Raw genomic sequence first — 21971 nt, 5'->3', positions numbered from 1 at the left:
GTCAGAAACCCTCGGTCTATATTCTGTGTTTTTCAATTCATAATCATCACAAAGGATAGATACGCTTTCAGGCTTCATCCATGGGAGGTTTGTGAAGCTCCAAGGGACCAAAATTCAAATATCTAATTATAATTTACACCATACAGGTGTCAAAGAAATGGTGAGCCTTTATGAATGAAGTTATGTGACAACTGCCAACGTTTACGTGTGTGTGTGTGTGTGGCTTGTAAAAGTATGAACAGCTCCTTACCTGCACTGCAGCCCAGAACGAAGACTAACAGGCAGCTGAAGACTTTCACCCTCATCCTGGCACAGAAGCACATGAAGCACCGAGACTAGAAATGACCGCTCGCTGCATCGCTCTGAGCTTTAAATACTCTGCTGTGTCCTCACACAAGAAGCCACAAAGTCTAAATGTCTTTTTATGGTCATAACAACTCATCTGCCTTCACGTCACTGTGTGAACACGTCACTGCCGGTAAACTCTATAGGTTGGGCTGGAAGGTGGAAGGTGCTTTCCAACATTAGATCAGCTGTTAATAGTTTAGAGTCAGTGTGGTCAAACGTACAATATGACATTTCACAATGTGCTTATATTTTCCACTGTGCATTTATTCTGAGATCTTACTTCTCAGAATGTTTGTGGTTGAAATCTTCAGTCAGCTGTGACACAGATGATCTACGCTGAAAGGAAGAAAAGTGGGAAGGAAAAACTCCCATTGAACAGGAAGAAACCTCCATCAGAACCAAGCTCAGGGAGGGGCGGGGCCATCTGCTGAGACTGGTTCTGCTGAGACTGGTTGGGGTGAGGGGAGGAGCAAAGTAAAATAAGTAACATTTTATTATATACACCTTTCAAGATAAAATCACAAAGTGCTTCACAGAAGCTAGAACATAAAACAACATCAACCAAAGGCAAGTTTAAAAAGATGGGTTTTTAACAGTTTTTAACAGAACTGCCAGAGTCTACAGATCTCACATTCAGTGGAAGAGCTCCAGAGTCTGGGAGCCACAAAAACCAAATTCATGGGCTGCATCCTCCTGAGGCCGCATTTGTAGACCGATTACGTCACAGCGACGCGCCGAAGGCTGTCCAAATTCGTAGACTCCTCCGAATGCAGCCGACAAATGTGTCCTTCATTTCCCCGAATTTGAAGGATGGGTCGGATGGTTTAAAAGGACAAATACTTTCTAAAATAGAAAGACAATGATTATTTAAAAGATCTGTTAATAAATCAACCTCGTCACAGACAGGCAACACCAAATGTAAAACATCCGAAAATTTAGCAGCAGTAGAGGAATTTAAAATGCGAGAATTAAGTAGATGTCGAACAGGAGACGGATGGAAGGACGGTTTAAAAATAACAGAATGATGGTCCGAGATAAAAATGTCCTCAGAACTAATGAAGTCAGTGGTTCAGCCTAAAGAAAAAACGAGGTCCAGTGTGTGTGCTTTGGTATGTGTGGGGCCAAACACATGCTGTGTAAATAGAGTCCATGACGCTAAGAAAACCTCTGGCAAAGAGGCCGGAGTCATCATCAACGTGCAGGTTATAACCAGTCCGGACAGCTTCAGGGTGGAAACAAAAAGTCACTGAACTCCTTTAAGAACTGACCTTTTGGTTCATGTGGACGACACACTACAGTAACACAATTTTAACTGGCTGTAGTTCAAACGACGAACATTTTTTCACCATTAATGGGCAACAATGGATCCGACTTCGATCCACCACAGCGAGACCTCCTCCCCGACCGGACGTCCAAGGCTGGCTAGGAGTATCCGCCCGGGCAAAGTTCGACGAGGGATGAAAAGTCGCCATCGCGCTGCCAAGTTTCAGTTAAAAGTAAAAAATTTGGAAAGAATAAAATCGTTCAACAAGAACGTTTCATTGGTTGATGAGCGGGCACTGAGAAGCGCCATGCTCAGTGAGGTAGAAGTCATGTCACTTACAGAACTGACTGATTTAAGGGACGTAAAAACTACGGGTTCGATCCCCGACGAGTATAAATTCCACTCCACAGGGACAGAGGGCCAGCAACCGGAGAGTCTGCATAAACACTCCTAAGGAGGAGGGGCTAACAGGTGTATTTCCCACTTCAGAGCAGCCAGCCTAACAACTTAGAGCCACTAATACTCACCTGATCCTGATCCGGACTCACACCTGTGAACAGACAAACTGCAGCTGCTCACACATATGGGGCTGATCCTCCTCCACGCAGCGATCATCGAGATATATTTTCACACTTTGTGGTTAATGAAGGCCGATGGTTCCTGTTGTCTTCATCATTTATCATTTGGTGGCAAATAAAGGACTTATTGTCCAACATTACATGGTTGATGCAACACATGTTTCAGAAATACACACATGTGTGAAAGACAGCTGTCGTTATGAACACCGAGTCAGTATGACTCAGAAAGTTTAAAATAGTGAATTAGTGTCCAAAACAGGAAACGTGTAGAGCGCACTGATCTCAGGAGGAAGTGCAATCAGTAAAACAATGACTCGTCGCGATAAAAGAATTATACCAAAGATTTGTGAAATTAAGAGTATTAACCATTATTAAACAGCTGTGATCTGACATCTGGATTTATAAGTCGCTAATATTTTATCTTTTGCTGGAATTTGTGACTCGGTATAAAGTCTCATTGGGATCAACTCCCGACTACTTTGGGAAAGGACGGTCGTGCTGGCTTCATGTCACAACCACAGCAGAGGTATGGCAGAGAAAACTCAGTTATAACAGTGGTTTTGTAAACTTGTGCAGATCACCAAAATAACAGATTTGTGTGTGGGGTCAGAGTGTGGCCCCATAAAGACTTCCCTAAACCTGCTGGTCTGGAAGTCCAGCAGTTCATCTAAACAAAAGGCACTGAGACTAAAACTGATACAGATGTTTCTCCTACCATGAAGCAATAAGAGCAGGGACCACCTCTCCCAAGCTCCCAGGATGTGGGAGTGAATGCCAGAACACTCTGGAAGGCACACAGTCTTTGCAGACTCCTAAGGATCAAACTTCTACCATCATGACATTGATTATAAAACTCAAAGCATTTATGAGTAGATGTTTCTAAGCATAAATGACAATCAACAACCCTGTCTCAGAGTGACGCTGAAAAACTAGTTCATGCATGTATTACTTCCAGGCTGGACGACTGTAATTCATTATTATCAGGAAGTCCTAAAAACTCCCTGAAAAGCCTTCAGCTGATCCAAAATGTAATGCTGCAATATTTCTATGCTGCTGGGGGCTGTGTTTCTTCTTCTGTCACCCTTTTCACTCAGTATGTGTTGTGGTTTTCTCTGTATCGTTGTTGTTCTCTTACACTTTGAGGCAGCTGCTGGTGTGATTTGGCATTGTGTCAGTAAAACTGAACTGAAATGGAATTACAAGAATGAATTCAGTTCGGGTCCTGTGGCTCAGTCAGGTAAGGAGATCCCACAAAGTCAGCACTGTTCATCTGGATGTAACGTCTGCAGTGGGAGAAACGTTTCGTCATCATTTCTTGGAGTGGAACAACTTGACCGGCCTGCACAGAGTCCTGAACTCAACCTGACAGAACCTTTGGGATGAATTAGAGAGGAGCCTTCTCTTCTGACATCTGACCTCACAGATGCTTCTGGAAGAACGGTGAGAAATTCCGTCGACAGTTTCAGTTTGGCTCATAGTTGCTTTCCTGTTATCTGATGTCTGACCTCAGTAACGGGGGGGGGGGGGGGGGGGGGGGGGCAGTATGTAACCAAGGTTAAACTGACGCATTATAATAATAATAATAATAATAATACATTTTATTTAAATAGCGCCTTTCAAAGCACCCAAGGACACTGTACAACAGATAAAAACTGGAAATATACACAATGATAAAAATAGAAGATAAAAGTTAAAACATACAGAAATTTAAGAATAGGCAATTTTAAACAGATGAGTTTTGAGGGTGGACTTAAAAAGAGAGAATGAGCTAATATTTCTGAGGTCCGGGGGTAGGGAATTCCAAAGTCGAGGGGCAGAGCAACTAAAGGCCCTCCCTCCCATTGTGATCAGACGAGCAGAGGGAACAGAGAGAGAAAGAGAAGATGAAGATCTGAGGCAGCGGGATGGGAGCTTCATCTGTAATAAGTCAGAGAGGTACGGTGGAGAGAGAGAATGAATAGCCTTGAATGTATACAGAATTATTTTAAAATGGATGCGAAATTTGACCGGGAGCCAGTGAAGTTGCTTCAGGATTGGGGAGATGTGGTGGGTAGAAGAAGTCCTAGTAATAATACGGGCAGCAGAGTTCTGGACACGTTGGAGCTTGTTGATAGATTTTTGTGTGAGGCCAAATAATAATGAGTTGCAGTAGTCAATTCTAGAGATAACAAGATTATGGATGAGAATGGCAGTGGCGTGAGGTGTGAGGAAGGGGCGGAGGCGATTAATGTTACGGAGTTGGAAATATGCTGCACGTGTAATATTATTGATATGCGAGTTAAAGGATAATGTGCTATCGAGAATGACACCCAAGCTTTTCACAGAGGGAGAGATAGGGACCAGCGAGTTATTGATGGTGAGAGAGAAATTGTTAATTCTGGATAGCAGTCGTTTAGTGCCAACCAGAAGAAGTTCCGATTTATTGCTGTTGAGTTTAAGAAAGTTGGAGGAGAACCAAGAATTAAGTTCAGCTAGACAGAGGATGAGGGAGGGTGGAGGAAGAGTAGAGTCAGGTTTGGTAGAGAGATAGAGCTGGGTGTCATCGGCGTAGCAGTGGAACTGAATATTATATTTACGAAAAATATGTCCGAGTGGAAGAAGGTAGATGATGAAAAGAAGGGGCCCGAGGACAGATCCCTGGGGCACCCCAGTGGATAAAGGAGAAAGCTGAGAAGTGAAGGATTTTAATTGAATGAACTGAGTGCGGTCAGATAGGTATGATTTAAACCAGGCTAGTGGAGTGTGAGAGAGACCAATAGAAGCTAATCTGCTAAGGAGAATGGGATGAGAGATGGTGTCAAAGGCTGCACTCAGATCAAGAAGGATAAGGATGGAGAGGAGACCAGAATCAGCTGCTATAAGAAGGTCGTTTGTTATTTTTATAAGAGCAGTTTCAGTGCTATGTATATGGATAAAAAGTTACATTATTTTCAAAAGATAAGATAAAAACATGATTATTGACTGAACTCAGTAAAAACTTTAGAAAGGAAAGATTTCAAACATCAAATGAGAAACAAAGAAAAACTGAAGAACTCTGATAAGGTTTGATGTCACCTGATAGGATCATTGTCACATCCACAGCATCTTCCCTTCTGATGAGCAGGTCTTATTCTCTAATGCACAGGATCGTTCGTCTTTATTGTGTCATGTTTCGGCCGTGTGCAGGAATTGGACCCAAACGCAAACTCACAGGGACAGAAGTTGAACTCAAAAGCACATTTCTGGAAACAGATCACTAACAACACAAAACTAAAGTGGGAAAATCTAATTATAATGTACTCCAGGAGCCACAGGGAGAATCACGACACTGTCACAGAGAAACACAGGGCTCAAATACACTGGGAAATAACGAGGGAATGAGACACAGACGGGAGAAACTGAACATAACGAGACCCAAAGGAAGCGAAACTCAGTACATTCACGTAGGACACAGACCTTCAAAGGAAAACAGGAAATGTAACAGACGCAGACTTGACTAGGACAGACAGAGCAACTAAGAAACACAGAGAACAACAACAGGGAGACACAGAGGGCGGCTACGAAATACTCAGAAAACTAAAGAGAATACAAGAAAGCCAAACTAAGACAGCAGACTAAAGAATAAACTGGTGAACAAAGAGAACTAAGATCATAATACAAAAACTCAGAGACACAAGAAACTCAAAACACCGACCCAGGACCGAGACATATTGTGTCTTATGTCCACGCTATCATCAGCTTTAAGTAGCTTACAAAGACACAGAAGTCTCCACACGAAGCTCATTACAAGAAATCAGAACTGAGGCAGCTGCTGAGGATCATTTTAACCCTTTAAGACCTACCATAGAACCAAGTCCACCAGAGCTTATATTATATTTTTACATGCTGTGGAGCCATTTTTGGGAGCATTTCAAGTAGCTATACATCAATACAACTGTTATAGCCCAAATTCTAATAATATGTCTGCATTAAGTGCATAGTAATTACATAAATTGCAAAAAAGTGCAATAAATTACAAAAAAATTTAAAATCGTTTTTGCTTTTTTAACATATATTTGTAGTTAGAGAAATTTAAGAGGCTTATCCCTCAAAACTGTGAATACAAAAAAGTTACACAAACTAGTTTCCCACCACAGGAAATTTATTTTAAGTGTCTTCATAGTTTTATTTTTGAGATACACCAATTTTCATATACTGCAGGAAAAACGAAAAAATATATTATAGTGCAAATTTGCAAAAAAGCAGCATCTGCATCAAAATTAACTATTTCCAGCAGTGCAATATGAGTCCTCAGCATCCCAGAAACCACACAGAAAGTCATAAAGTCAAACATAACTTTTAAAAACACAAGTATAGGCTCATGAGGCCCTGATAGTAAAAAACTACATTTCCGCAAAATGACATCACTTCCGGTTTCGGGCAGGTAATGGCGGACATAGGATAGTTCACGCTGATGGACGTAGGAAGTGTTACAAACAGCTGATCAGATCGGCAAAGCGTGTTTCAGGAATATTATGTTTTTGTTGCTGCAAGTGCTTTTCATGCAGTTTTTGCAAAGCTATATGTGGAAGGAAACCGTGACCGAGGACAAGCTGATGGCATAAGATGTAAGTACAACTCCTCCGGTTTCATATGCAAAAGAATCATATTGCTAGCTTATGTGGTTGCAGAGCTACCGGGATTTAAAAATAGTTACGCAAAATGGAGCGTGCCGCTCCGACCGGCTTTAAAGGGTTAATAGATATTGAAAAGTTCTTACCTGCAGTGATATGGATCCCAGAGCAAACGACCACTTTGACATCAGCAAACAGACTTTGGTTTGAACTTTTCAAAACAGGAAATAAGCTGCTTGAGTGTATACAGCTGTTCCTGCAGCACATAGCAGCCAGCTCACAATATGTTTCACCACACTGAGGTAAATGAGCGCTGATGTACAGCATGACATCACCACAGCTGAAATATCATCAAGACATATTTCAGTTCTGCTCTTCTGTCCATCCACAGGTAAATCCAGCTTAGCCAACCAAAGCAGACGAGCAGCTGATTTCTGTGGTCGGCCTGCCTGACACCCCACAGGGATTACTGCCTCCCCGAATCAACCACACCCAACGTAAACTAAGCAGAGAGAGCTGAAGGACATCATTAACACCACATCAGTTTCACTCTGACTTCACGCGCGGACATTTGGAGAGCAAAGCAGGTTGTTGCCATGACCACCACGAGGCCATGCTTGTGGTTTCAGAGCACGTGGTGTTTGACAACAGTGCTGCAACCCCGTGCAGCTCACCAGGATATAAGAGGTTTACTTCATGCAGCAGATTTTTGAATACACATGTGGTCATATTGATGTGAGTCATACCTACGTCCCTCTGTGTGTAGAAGTCCCAGACCCCCCTGTCCTCCACCTGTCCCATGCTCTCCATGGAGCAGGTGGAGGAGGGTTGTTCTCCAGATGCCTCAAAGTCTTCAGCTGACTCCTTTCGATGCGGAGGACCTTTGGCTCTGCTCAGAGCTCCTTCCTGTTCCTCATCCTGTCTCTAAGACTGAACCACAAGCAAGGAGTACTCGCACATGCTGGGGTCAAAGTTCAACTGGTTTCAACTTTGACCGCTGAGTGCTGTGACGTACCTTCGTGTGGTCACTAAGTGCTGCACTAAGTTCAAGCACACGCTGAGGTTCAGTGAACAGTTTTGGGGGAAGCGTTGTGGTGACGACACACTCGTCACCAGGCAGGATAGCTACACGGCTTTCTTCTTCATGAGTGAGCGACGCGTGGTTTTACTAAACATTTGAACACAATACACACAAAGTCTCGTAGAGGATGTTGGAATTGATATTTTTTATATTGTCATTTGTGCTTAGAAATATATAATCATTTGTACGCTGATAATAATCACATCCTTATTATGTCTGATGAGATTCTGTGTGCACTTGTGTACCACGAGATGAGAGGAAGCAGCCTCGACGTTATAATTCCCATTATGGCTTCAGGAAAAAGACTGCGCTGTTCTGTTTCTTAAAACTCCACACCTTTAAACGTTCGTCTGAGATATGAAACATCGCAAGTTCCTGTTCTTATCATTCAGTGGGACGCTTACTTCTGCTTTTCTGCAAACCTCATACACAGTTTAAGTTCATTGAAAGGTCGCGTATCTATGTATGATATAGCTGGAAACACACACACAGAGAGAGAATACAGACACTGATGTTGTTCAGAGATGTTGCTTAAGACTGTCACGTGTATTTGTAATTGCATATTCATGAATGATTGCTTGCTGACAATAAAAAGGGCCGTAGGAGTGGAAGTTGGCTAAGGACAGGTGAAGGCCTGGGCTGACTCCTTGTCTTGTCGAGCAGTTCGGTCTCGTGTTGCAGGGGAGTTTGTGCCCAGATAAACCCAACAGAGGACATGCAGTCAGAGAGATACATGCTGTGAAACGACAGGAAGCGGGCACATCGAGCACAAAGTGGGGCACAGCCGCCAGCGCAACACTAATTTTGGGTCCTTTGCTCTAGTTAGCGGTGAGTGCAGCACACGACACGTCTGCTGTGAAAGGCGACTGGCCAACAGGCTCAGCAACAGAAGGAGCTGAGGACAGCCAGACCTGGGGTCCGTTCTTCGTACCTCGCTAAGTAGGTTAGCTGGATTAGATTGTTGACGATTTCGCGTGATCTTGGATCGTTCGGTTCTCCGAAGCTCATCCAGGACTTGCTGCCATAGCAACAGAGCCGTAAGCGTAAACCTGCTGGGGAGCAGGCTTACTTTATGTAAACAGGATTAGATCGCGGCCACGCAGGTATGTCCACTTCATTTATACGAAAGCAACAGCGATATTCCACCACTGTTTCACCATAAATAAATAACATCAATGTAACTAAAGACAATGCAGCACTTGATCCTTTTATTGATGTCACACAGATACATACAGGTCATTTCCTAAAAAAGGGAAATGTACTATTAACATTCTATTACATGTATGTGATTATTACAGATGTAATTCATATTTCAGAGTAGTAATTGTAAATTACTTCGTGTAATCAAGATGAGAGACCACGGCTATAAAAGCGAAGGTGGATTTGGGAAGCCTGTCGCAGCCATGTCCTGTCCGTATACGCGAGCCACCCATTGCGGAAGGTGCAAGATTGATAAGGAGAGTCCTCAGAATTCAGCGTATATTGCGGGACAGACAGGATCCTTTAGCTCAGCGCGACAGTGTGCTCATAGAGAGATATCGATTTTCCCGTGAGGATATTATTTACTTAACCAACTTGTTGACGAGGGGGTGCAGGACCACCACCTGTCTTTTGTTGCTCTGCCCTTTTCTTGGTTGCTGTTATGAACAAACAGATTATTCCAGGGTCTCTTTCCAAGAGACTAAAAGCAATATAAGTGATAAATATTACCATTCTGTAGAATATTCTTATATTTCACTTTTACTTGTTCCCATGTTCTAGTGGGTCCTGTTGTGGCTCTAATGTGAAAGAGGATATAATATAACATATTATAATATAGTGTAATATAATAAATTTACCCTACCGCCTACTGGTGTTGGCCAGAGGGGCCGATGGTGCGATATGGCAGCCTGGCCTCTGTCAGTCTGCCCCAGGGCAGCTGTGGCTACACCTGTAGCTGCCTCCACCAGTGTGTGAATGTGAGAGTGACTGAATAGTGGCATTGTACAGCGCTTTGGGTGCCTTGAAAAGCGCTATATCAATCCAATCCATTATTATTGTTAAATTACTTACGAGTTTAATTTGTCAGCAACTTCCTGCCAGCCCTCTCTCCTTGCTTTTGCAGCCTTTGCAGTGTTCCCTTGCGTTTTAATTAAACTCTGAAACTCCTGAAATCCCTCACTCAGGAGTTCTTGCTCTGCTGCCGAAAAATAAATCCTTCGACCTTTTCGCCGACCAATCAGAGGGTTGCCGATCAATGTTTCTTCTATCGATGCGTAGCCCCTGTTAAGCCACCCAGTGATCTCACATTACTTCATCCAGCTGTACTAATCGTCAACAACAGGTGTGTTCGGAGAACCGGAATAGCGAGCTCACGGTTAGCGCGATGATTTGATCTTGGATGTAGTAAGCGAGGTACGAAGAACGGACCCCTGGTCCTGGTTTAATAACAGCCTTTTGTTCATATTGGCCGTGGTTAGATTTAGTTAAGGACACCTGAGGCTGGATTCAAATGGTTTATTGACCTTTTTTAGCCACTGGTTCCTGAAATAGACCATTAGGAATAATTCCTAGTTTCCATTTAGGAAAACCCAAACTGCAAAACAAAATGAAAGTCTGAATTCTGATCTAGAGTCCAAAGCCGACAGTGGTCACACGTGTCAAACAATCCAGGTGGAAAAGCAAGTTTAAAAAAGAATAAAATATCTAACAAACAAAAACAAAGTAAACACACAATTCCCTAAAAGGTCCCTTCATAAACTCAAACTCTGCAGCTCGGGTCATAACTTGCACCCCGTTAGGAGCTCATATCACCCCAGTTCTTCAGCAGCTTCACTGGTCGCCCGTAGAAGCCAGGATAAATTTTAATATCTTACTTCTTACATACAAGTGTGTCCATAAATCTGCTCCTTCATATTTGTGTGACCTGCTCCATATCACCACTGCTTCCCGCCCTCTCAGATCATCATCTTACTGTTACGTCCTCACACACCTCATCACTGTGGGGAGCAGAGCCTTCAGTCGCTCTGCTCCTCGGCTCTGCAACTCTCTTCCTCCTGCACTAAGAAATATTGACTCTTTCTGTATTTAAGCTCAAAGCACATCTGTTTGAACTGGTTTATTCGCTTTAATGCTGATTTTATCTGTTGTCAAGCTCTGTTTTGCAATTTTAACTTATTTTATGTATTTTATGACTATTGTTCCTTTTATTAATTTTGATCTTTTTAGGATGACCTTGGGTTTCTGAAAGGCGCCCTCAAATAAAATGTATTATTATTATTATTATTATTATTAATTCAAATTTACAACTGTAGAAGGACCCACACACACATCAGTGTACTGGGATATATAAATATATTCATCCCACATCATTTTATTGATTTATTGATTTTTACATGGAAACTGAAAGTATGGAATCATCTTTGCTCCAACAGATTCAACAGCACGTCTCTCTTTAGTTTCATTTATAATCTCGTTTCATATGGGGGCAAAAAATTGAAGGATACATGAACTTCTTATTATATACATATAAAAATACAATTACATACACTTTTACAGTAAAACATTGAGACAAACCAATATTTTCGACTGGTCCATCAGATAAAGTTAAACCGGTCTTGGTGATTTGGGCTTCTGCAGTAAGACGTACGTGCTGTCAGTCAGCTGCTCTGAACCTTTGGGGGCAGAAAACGAAGAAATCTTTGATTATTTTTGTGATGGGAATGAAAATAACAAGTTTGACGGTGTGAACGTGGAAGAAGGTGGAGGAACGTGGATGAACGTGGAGGAACGTGGATGAAGGTGGATGAAGGTGGAGGAAGGTGGAGGAAGGTGGATGAAGGTGGATGAAGGTGGATCTCAGTGTAAATGTTTGTTCGGAGGATTCGAGGAGCTCAGCATTAAAGTTACCTTTTTGATTTCCACCACTGAAAGACTCACCGACCAAAGAATAAGGAGAATCTGCAGGATCAGAGTCATGAATGAATACAGTGTGTGTGTTTGTGTGTTTGTGTGTGTGTTTGTGTGTTTGTGTGTTTGTGTGTGTGTTTGTGTGTGTGTGTGTGTGTTTGTGTGTTTGTGTGTGTGTTTGTGTGTTTGTGTGTTTGTGTGTGTGTTTGTGTGTTTGCTGTGAGAGTTTGTGCCGGCAGAGTTACCGTTCGTGTTGGTGGTGTGTGGCAGGTGGGTGATGGTGGCGTATGTGGGGTCGTTCTGCTTCAATAAACCTGTGAAAACAGCAAACGGCCTTCATCACATCCACATTTCACTTTCATGCTTTCACACAACAAACCAACATTTTTACCTTTTTACAGGAAGCTGTAAACTTTACTGCAGCAGTTTGTAAACCTGTGCACGTGTAGATGACATGAGGTGGTGTATGTGGAGCTGGTAACTATAGATACCTTTATTACTGCCAGCGTGGAAAGTGGAACCAATCAAGGAATATGTCGAGTCTGTAAGAGGACGGGACATGTTTGGATTAAATAAAGGCAGGTGCAGTATTAGCAGAACGGCTGGTTCAGTCATGAGGCTGTGAAGGTCAAAGGTCAGGTGTTACCGGGCAGGGTTCCAGTCGGTGGCAGGTCGGGGATGGTGGCGTATGTGGGATCATCATCATTTTGGTTTGACGTGTCTGTTAAAACATTCAACAGGATGTTGTGATCAGATTTTAAGGTTGCTTTAACACAGTCAGGTTCTTTCGAAGTTGGAGACGTAAGCTTGGGCACACCTGCAGCTCGGCTGCTATCACACCTGCCAAAAAGTAGTGTTTGTTTGGTTTCTCTTTATTTTAAAACCCTCTTCTAATGCTCAGGTTGCATTATGAGTAAGTGTTACAGCCCAGTAACTTTACTGTTCCCATGTTAGCTTCATCAGACTCACACATACACAACGGTGTCAGCGGGGAACAGTAACCTAGTGAGGAGCAGCTTTTTTCTGCTGGCTGGCTTTGCTTTTTTATGAGATGAACGTATATTAATATATTCTCTACGTGTGTCTCTTTGTATGAAAGGTAGAATTAAAAGAACAACCATGCAGCTGTACCTTGCAGCTCTGTCATGCGGTGTGCCGATCGCGGTCCAGCTCCTAAGAAAAAACACTGAATTACTTCTCAGTTCTTGTAACATGAAGTTTTACAGTCACACGAGGTTCTGTTTGTCACCCGAGGCCTGAACAGGAAGCTGCTTCAACACACCCAGCGTATCTTTTTATCTGGATTCATTATCTAACATTGGTGATCAGACAAGACTACAGAGCAGATTTCCAGTCATATCCTGGGTAAATCACCATGGTAACTTGTGCTGTGCTCAGATTCGAGATCAGAGAGCGATTGGATGACATCACCACCTACAGACCAATCAAATTGAATCAGCATTCCTGGACACCAAGAACACCTGATTAATCAAATTAACTTCACTTTGTGACAAACTGAAGAGATTTTTTTCTCCTTTATCAGAACTTTTAACATTTGAATGGATTCAGTTTAAAGTGTCAGACCTCCAAAGTGCAGCTGTCACCTAGAAATCAATGCAGCGCTGAAGATGCATTTTTAAAATAAATTACTGGAATTAAAATATTTATTTTGTCACTCTGTGCACTAAATCACCAGATCAGCGATTAATGATCAGGTGGTGGCAACAACGCTAAATCTAAGCAATTCTAAATCTGCAGTGAACCAAAAGGAAAGAAAGAGTAAGAAACCTTGTAAAGGAAACTTGTGTCTGGTGTCTAACGTGTGAGCTGTTAGCAGGTAGTTGTTCCTTTTTCTTTTCTTTTTTAGAAAGAATGGAAACAGATTAAAGACAGGAAACTGAACTTGACCAAAAGCTGAAACAAAGATGTGAGAATTATCAGGAGAAGAGTCTCAATGAATGAATGAGTAAAGAGTCTGAACCACGACACCATCTGTTTTAGATTCTGGTCCCGTTCTGCTTTACTCACCTCGTCTTTTAAACCTGCGTCTCCAAATAAAATAGACGGCGATGATGACGAGGATAAAGAGAAGAAGAGCACCCATTCCTAACCGGAAACCAGTTTGTTTGACTGGAATTAAATATAAATATCATTTAAACATTTTATCTACAGAACAGAACTGACAGATGTTTGTAAGCTTGTGTACCCGTAAACAACAACGACACTCTGACCTTAGTTTGTTCGTTTAAATCGTACCTAATGGAGTTTCTGTTGTTGTTGATTGGTGAGTTCTAGTTAATGTAGCCCTTGTTGCTGGTGTTGTTGTTGTTGCTGGTGTTGTTGTTGTTGTTGGTGGTGGTGGTGGAGGTGTTGTTGTTGTTGTTGTTGTTGTTGTTGTTGGTGGTGGTGGTGGTGGTGGTGGAGGTGTTGTTGTTGTTGTTGCTGGTGTTGTTGTTGGTGGTGGTGGTGGTGGAGGTGTTGTTGTCGGTGTTGTTGTTGTCGGTGTTGTTGTTGTCGGTGTCGGTGTTGTTGTTGTTGTTGTTGTTGTTGTCGGTGTCGGTGTTGTTGTTGTTGTTGTCGTCGTTGGTGTTGTTGTTGTTGTTGTTGTCTTCTTACCTTGAGTAACAGACAAAATAGCTAGATGAGAATTGATTAACAGAACTGACTGTTTACTTTTAATAAAAGAATCTAAAACATAAATAATTTCTGAAATTAAAACTAAAATACAAATAATTGGATGTTTGTCTGTACTTTATTTCCCAAAGTGAGTCGGGGTATATATGCATATTTGTGCACAGTATGAACGGTATAGTTTGCTATACTGGGGCCACCGTGGCTCAGGGGGTTGGGAAGCGCATCGGTAACTGGAAGGTCGCCGGTTTGGGCTCTCTGTCCTGGTCGTTGTGTCCTTGGGCAAGACCCGCCTACTGGTGATGGGCGGATGGCGCGATATGGCAGCCTGGCTTCTGTCAGTCTGCCCCAGGGCAGCTGTGGCTACAACTGTAGCTGCCTCCACCAGTGAGTGAATGAATAGTTGCATTGTACAGAAAAGCGCCATATAAATGCAATCCATTATACTACAGATGATGTAAACTTCTTCATGCAGGGGTTTTTAGAGGAACGACTTATTTATGTCTTCTATTGTTTTCCTTTGGCTGCTTTGTCTCTCATTTCCCTTCCAGTCCCTGAACCTGACCACGTTCAGAGGAATGCTCTTTGTTAAGTCACTTATCATCATCTATGAATCAGTCAAGTATAAAAACAAGTGTCCTAACTCAGGGAAGGAAGCAGTGTTGTGTCTACACATATCAGGCAATTCAGCAGAAAATCCATATTAAATCGTATCTTTAGGTGTTTTGTTATTATGTAGTTTTAAATTCAATTTTTTTAGTAGATAGTGTCTAATCACAGCCACAGTTGCCTTAAGGCATCTTTTATATTGCAAGATGGACCCTGACAATAACACAGAGTTGTCAAAGGAAAATTGTTTTTATATAATGTGATCAGCTTCATGAAATGTATTCTTTTATTGATCACTAAGCAAATGTCTACGTGACCTTTGACTTGTACTTTTGTGTGATAAACAACTAACAGCTTCCTCTTTCTGTAAGAACGTACAGATTTAGAAAAAGGGGAACCTCAGCTCAGAGTTCTTAGAATAATCATACATACATACAGCACACACAACCCCGAGTCCCCGTGTTTTTGCTCGGCGGGCGTGATCGCGGATGCTGTGCAGGTCCACACGGCACCGCAGACCACGCCCCGCCACAAACACTGAAGGCAGTTACAAAACATATTCACGTTCAAGCTCCTTACAACTGTACAAACTCTGCTTTTGCCTTTTATACTTCATTGCTTTAGATGGCAGCCAGTGCTGCTGCGACAAAAAGAGCGGAGATGGCACGTGTAACATCGCCTTCTCTGATGTCTGTGTCAGTGTTCCTGGTCACCCAGTGTTTTCAGTTTTCACATGTTCAGTTTATTTTCCACAGCCGTGTTTTTCACTTTCTGTTGTCTGTGCAGGCTGTCTACCTGTGTATTGTGTTCCAGTTCATCCCATGCATCATTAGTTAGAGTTCAGCCGTGTACTCACCTGTCTCCAGTCGTTAGTTAGTCATACATTTGGACTGGTGAATCTAAATGGAGTACTGGAGTACTCAAAGCATCCACCCCATACACACCCATTCACACAAGCACTATTATCTATACGTTGAGTGCTCTGTAACTGTCATTCATACATCATTCATTCGTACTCTGATGGATGCATCGGAGAGCAAGTCGGGGTTAGTACAGTGGGGCAAAAAAGTATTTAGTCAGCCACCGATTGTGCAAGTTCCCCCACCTAAAATGATGACAGAGGTCAGTAATTTGCACCAGAGGTACACTTCAACTGTGAGAGACAGAATGTGAAAAATAAATCCATGAATCCACATGGTAGGATTTGTAAAGAATTTATTGGTAAATCAGGGTGGAAAATAAGTATTTGGTCAATAACAAAAATACAACTCAATACTTTGTAACATAACCTTTGTTGGCAATAACAGAGGTCAAACGTTTACTATAGGTCTTTACCAGGTTTGCACACACAGTAGCTGGTATTTTGGCCCATTCCTCCATGCAGATCTTCTCGAGAGCAGTGATGTTTTGGGGCTGTCGCCGAGCAACACGGACTTTCAACTCCCGCCACAGATTTTCTATGGGGTTGAGGTCTGGAGACTGGCTAGGCCACTCCAGGACTTTCAAATGCTTCTTACGGAGCCACTCCTTTGTTGCCCGGGCGGTGTGTTTTGGATCATTGTCATGTTGGAAGACCCAGCCTCGTTTCATCTTCAAAGTTCTCACTGATGGAAGGAGGTTTTGGCTCAAAATCTCACGATACATGGCCCCATTCATTCTGTCCTTAACACGGATCAGTCGTCCTGTCCCCTTGGCAGAAAAACAGCCCCATAGCATGATGTTTCCACCCCCATGCTTCACAGTAGGTATGGTGTTCTTGGGATGCAACTCAGTATTCTTCTTCCTCCAAACACGACGAGTTGAGTTTATACCAAAAAGTTCTACTTTGGTTTCATCTGACCACATGACATTCTCCCAATCCTCTGCTGTATCATCCATGTGCTCTCTGGCAAACTTCAGACGGGCCTGGACATGCACTGGCTTCAGCAGCGGAACACGTCTGGCACTGCGGGATTTGATTCCCTGCCGTTGTAGTGTGTTACTGATGGTGACCTTTGTTACTTTGGTCCCAGCTCTCTGCAGGTCATTCACCAGGTCCCCCCGTGTGGTTCTGGGATCTTTGCTCACCGTTCTCATGATCATTTTGACCCCACGGGATGAGATCTTGCGTGGAGCCCCAGATCGAGGGAGATTATCAGTGGTCTTGTATGTCTTCCATTTTCTGATGATTGCTCCCACAGTTGATTTTTTCACACCAAGCTGCTTGCCTATTGTAGATTCACTCTTCCCAGTCTGGTGCAGGTCTACAATGCTTTTCCTGGTGTCCTTCGAAAGCTCTTTGGTCTTGGCCATGGCGGAGTTTGGAGTCTGACTGTTTGAGGCTGTGGACAGGTGTCTTTTATACAGATGATGAGTTCAAACAGGTGCCATTCATACAGGTAACGAGTGGGGGACAGAAAAGCTTCTTACAGAAGACGTTACAGGTCTGTGAGAGCCAGAGATTTTCCTTGTTCGAGGTGACCAAATACTTATTTTCCACCCTGATTTACGAATAAATTCTTTACAAATCCTACCATGTGAATTCATGGATTTTTTTTTCACATTCTGTCTCTCACAGTTGAAGTGTACCTCTGGTGCAAATTACTGACCTCTGTCATCATTTTAAGTGGGGGAACTTGCACAATCGGTGGCTGACTAAATACTTTTTTGCCCCACTGTATCTTATATTAGGCATGCAAACTAGGGGAGCCAGGGATTGAACTACCAACTGACCAGCTCTTCCTCCTGAGCTACAGCCACCCTGTTGAAGCCCTCGGTTCCCTCCAGTCCTTTGTCGTGTCATAGATGTTGCCTATCCTGTGTGTTCTGCTCAAATCAGTTAGCCAGTCAATCAATGTCCGTTCATGTTCTGTTCATCCACTCTGTGATAAAGGCCGTGGTAATCCTTCACTAATCAACGAGTCCTGTGTTTCATCTCTTCCTCTCCTCCACACACGAAGCTCCTGACAATCTGCATCTGATGTAATAACTCAAACAGAAACATTTTCTGATGCAATTTCACATTTTTTTCTTTATTAAAGAAAAATAATGGTGGATTCTCCCTACAGCGCCCTTCTTTCTATAATAAATATAATTCCATTGTCATCATTTATAACTTTGACTCTTGAAGTAAATTTGATTGGTCACCAGTGAACTGTGGGAATCTTTACTGTGCATCACAAAGCTGCTGTTGGACAGGAGCAGCAGACTGTCACTACTGTACTCAGCTGTGTATTTGCATCTTGCTCAAAACCTCAACCCGCTTGCATACGAGTGTGTGGTAGTTTCATATCTCAGAGTTAAACCTGGCCTAACTTTGTCTACATGTACAACACTCTGTGAGACTGAGACAGACTGAAAGCAAACCTCTAGTTTCTCTTCAGTCTGACTCCTATTGAATCGTTACTTTACATATTCAGATTCATGCAGCACTGATTCTGAGTCAGTTTTTATTACAAACATCCAGCAGCCTGTCAGTGTGCTCGCTGTGGATGTTTCACTCCTGAACCACAGTGGAGACACAAGCTGATGGTCTCAGTCAGGCTGACACTAACAGGCTTCATGTTTGACGGTCAGAGGTTCATGTGTCTCACCTCTGTCAGATCTCTGTCCTTTGGTCACAGTCACATAAGCAGCTGGTTTCCCATCACAGTAGTACAGTCCAGAGTCAGCAGGCTCAGCTTCTCTTATTGTTAATGTTTTGTCTCTACGGGAAAAATAATTCCTTCTATAATTTATTTCTCCAGAGTCTCGTCTCCATGTTGGACCAGCTGATCCTCCAGCATCACCAGGACATTTCAGTAAGACGCTGCCTCTCTCTTCAACACGGCGTCTTATTGTTCCTGTGAATAACAAATGAATGTGTGACTAAAAACCACGATTGAGCTTGTAAAATGGACAATTATTGACTTTTCTTGTGTTCATTATGAAATCAGGGGCCCAAACAAACAAACAAAAAATAAAAACAAACAATATCAAAAAAGCAAAAAGCAAATAGCTAATTAAAGAAATGTGATGAATGAACCTATTGAGACCTGAGGGATGTGTCTAGATTACGGGGTTAGCAGGCATGTTGAGCCTAAGGCTCGGTCACCATGGTAACTGGAACATGGAACCTGGTTTTGTTAGAGTTTCAGTGTAAAACTGGGAGTTAGTGACACATTTATCATTTAAAGTAATTCGTCCCAACATGCAAACTGTGGTGCATCGACACAACAAGGTGCTGGAGTTTAGTTGGTGATACAGAGAATGGACAGTTTTATTTTTGGTCTCTAAACCACAACTGCTATTAGAGTTAACAGAAGAAAGGTTACAAAACTGGATCATCCAGTTTGCACACTGTTAATTATAGAGAATATTAACATTTATTTAATTTTATTTTCTCATTTACATGTACTCTTCATTAGGTCTGACATGGTATTAACGCCCAAAGCCAATGAATGGCTTTTTAAAGTTTTTTAAATAATTACGTCCCAAAAATCAAACGACCCCCTGTGATGTGAGTAACGGCGACAGTGGGGAGGAAAAACTCCCTTTAACAGGAAAAAACCTCAGGCAGAAACAGGGCTCAGGGAGGGGCGGGGCCATCTGCTGCGACCATTTGAGAGTAAACACATAGAGAGTGAAGTAGAAACACCCAGTGCATCATGGGAATCCCCGGCAGCCTACGTCTATTGCAGCATAACTAAGGGAGGATTCAGGGTCACCTGGTCCAGCCCTAACTATATGCTTTAGCAAAAAGGAAAGTTTGAAGCCTGATCTTAAAGTAGAGATAGTGTCTGTCTCCTGAATCCAAACTGGAAGCTGGTTCCACAGAAGAGGGGCCTGAAAACTGAAGGCTCTGCCTCCCATTCTACTTTTAAATACTCTAGGAACAACAAGTAGGCCTGCAGAGCGAGAGCGAAGTGCTCTAATAGGGTGATATGGTACTACAAGGTCATTAAGATAAGATGGGGCCTGATTATTTAAGACCTTGCATGTGAGGAGCAGGATTTTGAATTCTGGATTTAACAGGAAGCCAAAACAGGAGAAACCTGCTCTCTCTTTCTAGTCCCTGTCAGGACTCTTGCTGCAGCATTTTGGATCAGCTGAAGGCTTTTCAGCGAGTTTTTTGGACTTCCTGATAATAATGAATTACAGTCGTCCAGCCTGGAAGTAATAAATGCATGAACTAGTTTTTCAGCGTCACTCTGAGACAGGATATTTCTAACTTTAGAGATGTTGCACAAATGGAAGAAAGCAGTCTTACATATTTGTTTAATATGTGCGTTGAAGGACATGTCCTGGTCAAAAATGACTCCAAGGTTCCTCACCGCGTTACTGGAGGCCAAGGTAATGCCATCCAGAGTAAGAATCTGGTTAGATACCATATTTCTAAGCTTTTCAGGGCCGAGTACAATAACCTCAGTTTGATCTGAATTAAGAAGCAGAAAGTCAGAGGTCAGGTTAAACAATCTGAGATAAGCTCCAGCTTCTTGATAAAGCTCTGTGGCTGGAAAAGCAGATTCATGGACGCCTCTGTTGCCTTGTTTGCAGCACTACTGTTGGCATTTGTTGTTGTAATATTTACAGTGTTTGTGGTTTAATACTGTCTGACTGAATCACACTAGGCTGCATAATTGTTCCATTTTCTGTGAAAGACCACATTAACCGTCCAACGTGGTCCGACTCCTGATCACGTTCCAGTAGAATCAAAACTAAAGCGCCGACAACAGCAACAATCCCCACATCCACATTTACACCACACATTGTGTTGCTGCTCTCTTGTTACAGCACACAGAGACACTTGATAACCACGTTGGTAATACCGGCGATCACTGCACAATAACCCACACTGAAATGCTTCAGTGTGGTTTGAGTTTACAGAGAGCAGAGATAAGACTTTTATGTAGCTGCTCACAGGTTACTGCAGCATGTGAGGTTTACACATGAAGAACATTACAGTTATTACTTTATAGAAAATGCAAACGCAGCATTTATTAACACACTGATGTTTGAGGGTTTTTTTAAAATCAGAAATGATTTTTAAAGAGTAAACAGGTTAACGCTGATAAAGTTACCTGATGGGATCACTGTCAGCTCCTCTGCCAGGTAACTATTACAGAAGTATCTGCCAGAGTCTGAGGGAGCAGCTCTGACGATGATCAGAGACCCGTCAGCCAGTGAACTGTATCGTTTCTGTGGATCATTGATGTGTTTTGTAGTTTTGTCTCCATCAGCTGTAAGTATGTCAGCTGTGCTTCCTCCACTCTCTCTGCTCCACCTCACTCCACCCTGTAGATAGTAAGGACAGCGCACAGCGAGCTGCGTCCCCTCTGTAACTACTTCACGGGTTAAACCTGCAAAACAAAAGCATTTTTAAAATCATGTCTCAGACTCACCGAGTACACGTTAACATCACATGACTCTCTGTCTCATGAAAAGTGACCTGAGTGTTACTCTGTGCTCTGTCCTCAAGTTAAGCTAAGCATCACACCTGACAGAAGGAAGCAAGTTAACTGACAGTTTGTTAGGAAACAGCAGGATATTTGCCGTCCTATGAATGTTTCCTGATTGTAAATTCTTAAAGCTTTAGTCTGAAAATGATTATTTCATTATCTTATTATGAATCAATCAATAAAAAGCTGAACCTCAGGTAAAAATCACAGTTTTTCATGAATGTTGTTTTCAAACAGTTCGTCTAAAACAAACAGAGGATTTCATTTTTAAAACTTTTCTTCCGGAAGATGAAACGTGAAGTTTGAGCTACACTGACACCATAACTCGACTTCCTGTGGTCGTGTGTCTGCTTCACACTCTGAACTCGTTTCCTATAATCGTGTGAAATCCCTGAAACTACAAACACCAACAAATGCACATGTGTGAAAACTATAAAGTATATCAGACATTAATGCAAAGTGTCCCACCTGCTGTGGTATGACCGCTCAGAGCGCAGGCTAACAGGCAGCAGTAGATGTTCACCCACATCCTGACAGGCTGAAGTGTCTGAACTCACAGTGACC

At 42.5% G+C, this 21971-nt stretch overlaps 1 protein-coding gene across 3 annotated transcripts; it reads right to left on the bottom strand.

Moving 5' to 3' along the window:
- Positions 1-11244: 11244 nt before the first annotated feature.
- Positions 11245-21971, bottom strand: LOC308384734 (uncharacterized protein). 3 transcript variants are annotated; one of them, XM_080863320.1, is made up of 11 exons: positions 21876-21971; positions 21030-21308; positions 18564-18812; positions 14008-14367; positions 13780-13881; positions 12883-12924; positions 12398-12472; positions 12243-12293; positions 11997-12065; positions 11752-11802; positions 11245-11516 (listed from the first exon to the last, which is right to left on the bottom strand). In XM_080863320.1, the coding sequence occupies exons 1-11, from the start codon at positions 21934-21936 to the stop codon at positions 11449-11451; spliced, it is 1407 nt and encodes a 468-aa protein (XP_080719446.1). In that variant the 5' UTR covers positions 21937-21971; the 3' UTR covers positions 11245-11448. The 3 variants fall into 3 exon arrangements, with proteins under 3 accessions (XP_080719446.1, XP_080719445.1, XP_080719447.1); XM_080863319.1 differs by having other exon boundaries at positions 11245-11802; XM_080863321.1 differs by lacking the exon at positions 11752-11802.

This window comes from Rhamphochromis sp. 'chilingali' (assembly GCF_963969265.1).
Source record: "Rhamphochromis sp. 'chilingali' genome assembly, chromosome: 17".
In the NCBI taxonomy this organism is placed as follows: domain Eukaryota; kingdom Metazoa; phylum Chordata; class Actinopteri; order Cichliformes; family Cichlidae; genus Rhamphochromis; species Rhamphochromis sp. 'chilingali'.
This window is presented reverse-complemented; position numbering and strand designations above follow the sequence as displayed.